Source organism: Etheostoma spectabile, chromosome 17 (genome assembly GCF_008692095.1).
Source record: "Etheostoma spectabile isolate EspeVRDwgs_2016 chromosome 17, UIUC_Espe_1.0, whole genome shotgun sequence".
Classification (NCBI taxonomy): Eukaryota; Metazoa; Chordata; class Actinopteri; order Perciformes; family Percidae; genus Etheostoma; species Etheostoma spectabile.
In genome coordinates, this window is record NC_045749.1 from 22,118,657 (window position 1) to 22,123,713 (window position 5,057).

Genomic DNA, 5,057 nt, shown 5'->3' on the forward strand with positions numbered 1-5,057 from the left:
AAAGTCAATGGGATAATGGGTAACAAGTTTAGTTTAGGCGAGAGTGCAGAAAGACAAATAAAAATGGCCAAAGGTAAAAACTAAATAAGTTTTGTAGATATGCACATGATCTAATAAGACATACATAAAATAATTAGGTAAAACACATATAGGCTGTTGATCTACTTGAGCACATTACCTGTGACCACCTCATGTTTCCTGTTCTCCACCTTTAAACATGACTGAGCCTCTGACATGGAAGATCTCTGAGAGAGAAGGTGACTCTGCATCCTCAAGGCTTAAGCGTGGAATATGAATACATTTCCACCCCTATTGTGTAGTCACAACAGATTTGGAAATGATATACAATACAATCCTTTTGTGTTCTGTAGAATATTGGAAGCTATGAGATAAAGCACAAGTGACACTTTGAAATACAACAAAAACCCTACAGCAGAAGAAAGAATCAAGGCTGTATTGATTTGTAATTTTTTAAATATACACAACAAGGAGCCAACATTGACATAAACTAATTTGTAGAAATAAAAGTCAAATAAAAACAGTGAAAAAAGTGCTGTTGTGTTGAAAGGAGTTTAGTGTAGACTTACGCTGTGTGCACCGCTGCGAGCCCTGAGCTTTAGTCCATCCATGACAGCACTGGCCTCCACAGACATTCACCCTGCACACACAACACAACACAACACAACACAACACAGGTCAGCTGCATCAGGAAAAGTGAACAGATGCTGGTTCTACTACAATTTACATCTCTTTTACTCCATGTCAACATAAATCCTTCCTATACCTGATTGGACGTGTGCATTACTTGCCGGGCTGTCATTGGCCTGTGTGTTTCTAAGCTGGAGGCTGTTCCTGAACACATGTGGGTTAGAAATAGGCCAAGTCAAGTTTTATTTAAGGTCTGTTAACACCTAGTAAAACAAGTTGTCCATAAGGTTCAAAGGATACAAGTCATCATAGAAATGTTCCACCACAGTTATCTGATTTTGATCACAAATATGCAGGGCTCCTCTGGTTCCCACCGGATGTTTTCCAGACTTGAGTGACGTCACAAACACTCATGCTCAGCTCATGAGATGTGGTTTGTCCTTGTGACTATACTAAATATGGGCAGGCAGGAATCTTCTCTGATACTGACGTTGCTGAGCTGTGGCGTATATTGTGGTGGGTCTGTTAGCCTTGCAGTACCAACCTGAATCTCACAAGCTTACTTTGACTACAAAAGGTCCAGAGACTTGATTGAGTTGACCTGCTGGACTCACATCCTCATCAAAGAGATGGGGTGATAGAGCGAGGGAGAAGTGACAGAGTGATGGTTCGGAGCAAATAGGGCCCGGCGTAGGGCCCGGCGTAGGGCCCGGCGTAGGGCCCGGCGTAGGGCCCGGCGCAGGGCCCGGCGTAGGGCCCGGCGTAGGGCTTGCCGTAGGTTTGTGTTTCCACGTACCTATATACGTAACCACTTGGCGTAGGGCCCGGGGTAGGGCCCGGTGTAGGTTTGTGTTTCCACGTACGTAACAACGGCGTAGATTTTATGCAAGTAGAAACTGAGCTTTAGGCGAGGAAAGTTCATTCGCGCTTTACATAAACCCACTGAGACAATGTGCAAATGAAAAAGGACTACTAATGGATACACTGATTTTCTCAGTGAGAAAACTTTGGACGTTTGCAGACCAAAACAGCAGTCCTCGGCCTCCTCCAGGATGGTGTCAGTCTGCAAACAGACAGGAGGTCACCAGCTGGCCCTCTGCTGCACTCACAACTACCTTCAGGCTTCCCCCATCACCATCACAGCAGACAACAGCCCTGGGTCTCCGGTAGAAGCCTTCAGCTTTCTGCCAGGACCAACATCAAGCCCAGCAGGAAAAAGACATCTCAGGAAGTCCACCCTGCCTCAGGAGCTGCTGATCCAGTTCTCCAGTCTGTTGTCTGCAGGCCAATCACTATGTGCTTCTGATTAGCCAGCAAACACAAACGGGGCCGGATTGCAACACACAGTCTGGACTCAGAGAAAGAACTCAGGCAGCATCCCAGCAGCAACTTGTTGAGCTTCTCCCCTCTGGTGGGCCCTTCAGAACACTGTACCCAACCAGCAGAGCCCCTCTCTCCACACTCTGATATCAACTCTTCCATCAGTCACACAGTGTCTGAAATCTACTAGCTAGCCAGTTTAGATTACAATTTGACAGTTTAAAATGTAACATCACACACTGTCACTACTGCCCATAACCATCGCCTCTATGTCTAGCCATTCAATATTTATTTCTTTGCACTATTTATACTCTTTACAATTTACAGAAACAATTGACTTATACACAGACGTGTTATTTATGTTGATTAGAATATATTAGAGCAATGAAAAACGAGTTGATTTCCTGTTTTGTGCACACATACTCGGACAATAAAGTTGATTCTGATTTGGGCAAACATTTGTATATTTGGGCTGGAGGGGAGAGTCGCAGCCAGTCATTGGAAAAACTGCATCGTCAAGTCACTTAGTGGTAGCCTAAAGTTGGGTACACCTGTCTGGTCTGGTGTTTGGCTTGATATCAAACCAGCGGCCCAAGCCTAGTCAGCGCAGGTGCAGCCAATCACTGTCTGAACTGAAAGATGGACAGAACATTCATTGGGCTACTTGTGCTTCTGAATATCCAGAGCTAACCAAGTGGCCTCAAATCTGTTGCTATAGGCCTACCAGGTTTGGTACAAAAACCCAGTTGGGGGCAACCAGATAGCTCAGTTGGTAGAGCGGGTGCCCATGTATAGAGGTTTACTCCTCGACGCAGCCGGCCCGGGTTCGAATCCGGCCTGCGGCCCTTTGCTGCATGTCACTCCCCCTCTCTCTCCCCTTTCATGTCTTCAACTGTCCTATCAATTAAAGGTGTAAAAATGCCCAAAAAATAATCTTAAAAAATAAAAACAGTTGGACTCTGAAATGTAGCGATCTACTGCTAGCAACATTAGCTACATAGTGCCACCTTAGCCTGGAGTTTCAGGGTGTTGGGATATATGAAAACTAATATGTAGGCCTATAGACATTTTGGAGATGAGTAGTAAGGCATCAAGTTATAATAATCCTTGTCATACATTTCCTTTTACTTCATATCCAACTGTGTGGGTATACCAAGAATGTGTAGGACACAAATTGTTGTGGATGGATGGAAATCCCAGTGATTACTACGCTTCAAGGCCAACTTGTATCAGCCTTTTGAATTAGGAATAATTACATTTTATTCCTTTATTTAATCCAACACCAAACATAGTTCAGTTAACAGGTCAGACTGCAAACACATAACTCCAATCAGTGTCACTGAAAAGTCAACACATGATAACAATGGCCCTGTTTGTCTTCTTGAATACAATGCTATTTATATTTATATTTATATATAAAATATATGTAAAATATAATATATGATGGTGAAGGGTAGGCCTACTTTTAAGCCACTTGTCTACTTGTTGCTGGAAGTGTGGAGCTGGTTTGGTTTCTGATAACAGTCAGGAAGTCCTGACAGTGGTGGGCTAGTCTACATTCGTCCCAGTCCTGTTTCTTACCCAGACAGCTTGAGGAGCTGCTGCGGGCTCTGCTGCGGGGCTGAAGCCACCTGGTTCCCCATCCTGCGAGTCCGGACTTGACCGCCGAAGCTGGCGGTGAGCTCCACGTTGTACGTGTGCGGCTGCCCTGCAGCGCCGTGACGCGTCGAGATGGAGCTGACTCGCACCCCACCGTTGGCTCCGGCCGCCCCCGGCCCAGCCCCCGGCCCCGATCCGGGCCCGGGCCCCGGCTGCAGCACGTACAGTCTCCTGAAGCCGCTGTGGCTCTGCTGCTCCGCTGCCACACATACCGGAGAGACAAGCAAACCGAACGAAAACAAGAGGCCCCATCTGATCCAAGCCATATCCACGCTGCTTAGAAAGTTAAAAAAAAAAAAAAAAAGACAAAAAAAAAGTTTTGGGGGGGTCCAGGTTACTTTCGGCTCCGGGAAGCACTCCTTTCACTTCTAATGAGTAACGACAACGGTTGTATTCCTGAGCATATTCCTGGCGGCGCTGAACGTTTGAAATATTAATAATAATAGGCTAATAATACTAATGTAACTCCAAGCGTTCCTCGGGCGTAGCAGTGAACGTAGCTCCACCGCGGAGCCGGAGAACTCCGGGAAAATGTCTCTGTTGGAGGTGAACGGAGGGAGCAGCGCGAGCAGCCAGCCTCCACACGTGACGTCACTCACCCCAAGAACATTCGCTAAGAGTTTCTTGGGGCCCAAGGGTGTCAAGGGACCCAAAGCAGAGCCCCCGCCCAACCACATGCTCACTGCCTGACCCACCCCAGCACCCACTCGTTCCCCGCACACATTCCTGTAACTTGATACTGCCTTCCAGTTGTAATGGGTGAACTCTCCAACATATAAAGACTGGGTTCAGCTCACTCATCCCTCAGCAGGTGGTAGTGATCATTACAGATATATGGCAATATTTCCTGATCCTAATATCAGCCTGTTATCTCTGAGAGCACAACTTAATTGCCCCCTTTTATGTTCACAACCTCTTTATCTCAAAACTACTAAACTACTACTGCCTACATAGATTTTAAGTCCAAGATACCACATTAAGTCATTTTCTATTTTTTTCTTTGTATATCAATAGAAAATTACATTTTGCTGTTTAATATTGTTAAAGCACTTCACATTCAGAAAATGCCTTTTTTTTAATCTGCAACGCACTGTTTAAAAAATGTATAAAATCCTCAATATCCTGTTCTCAGAACACTTATTCCTCATGGTCCCATGATGCACGTGGGTTGCACAGTGCCCACATTAACCTGTGCTGAGCAGTGCATGTAGGAAAGGGGATGACTTGTAGCATTTCTGTGTTTTTACCTGTGAGAGTGCTGGTCACCGTGCACACACATGCCTCCACAGATGCTACAAGCATGTTCAACGGGTTCCCTGGTGCCCAGGATGAATTGTAATTAAAGGTAAGCTCATATCTCAAATCAAATATTCATGGAGATACTTTATTGTCTAAGTTATACAATCTCTGAAAATAAAAGAGTCAGGTAT

General features: G+C 45.3%; 1 protein-coding gene across 1 annotated transcript in view; it reads right to left on the bottom strand.

The window, feature by feature from the left end:
- Window positions 1-4,063, bottom strand: part of ltbp1 (latent transforming growth factor beta binding protein 1) — a 167,962-nt gene extending 163,899 nt beyond the window's left edge. Inside the window, exons 1-2 of the mRNA XM_032541703.1 lie at window positions 3,550-4,063; window positions 588-658 (exon numbers count right to left, since the gene is read on the bottom strand). Of these exons, the coding sequence (XP_032397594.1) occupies window positions 588-658; window positions 3,550-3,893 (415 nt within the window). The 5' untranslated portion in view covers window positions 3,894-4,063. The remainder of the gene's footprint in view (window positions 1-587; window positions 659-3,549) is intronic.
- Between the last annotated feature and the right edge of the window lie 994 nt (window positions 4,064-5,057).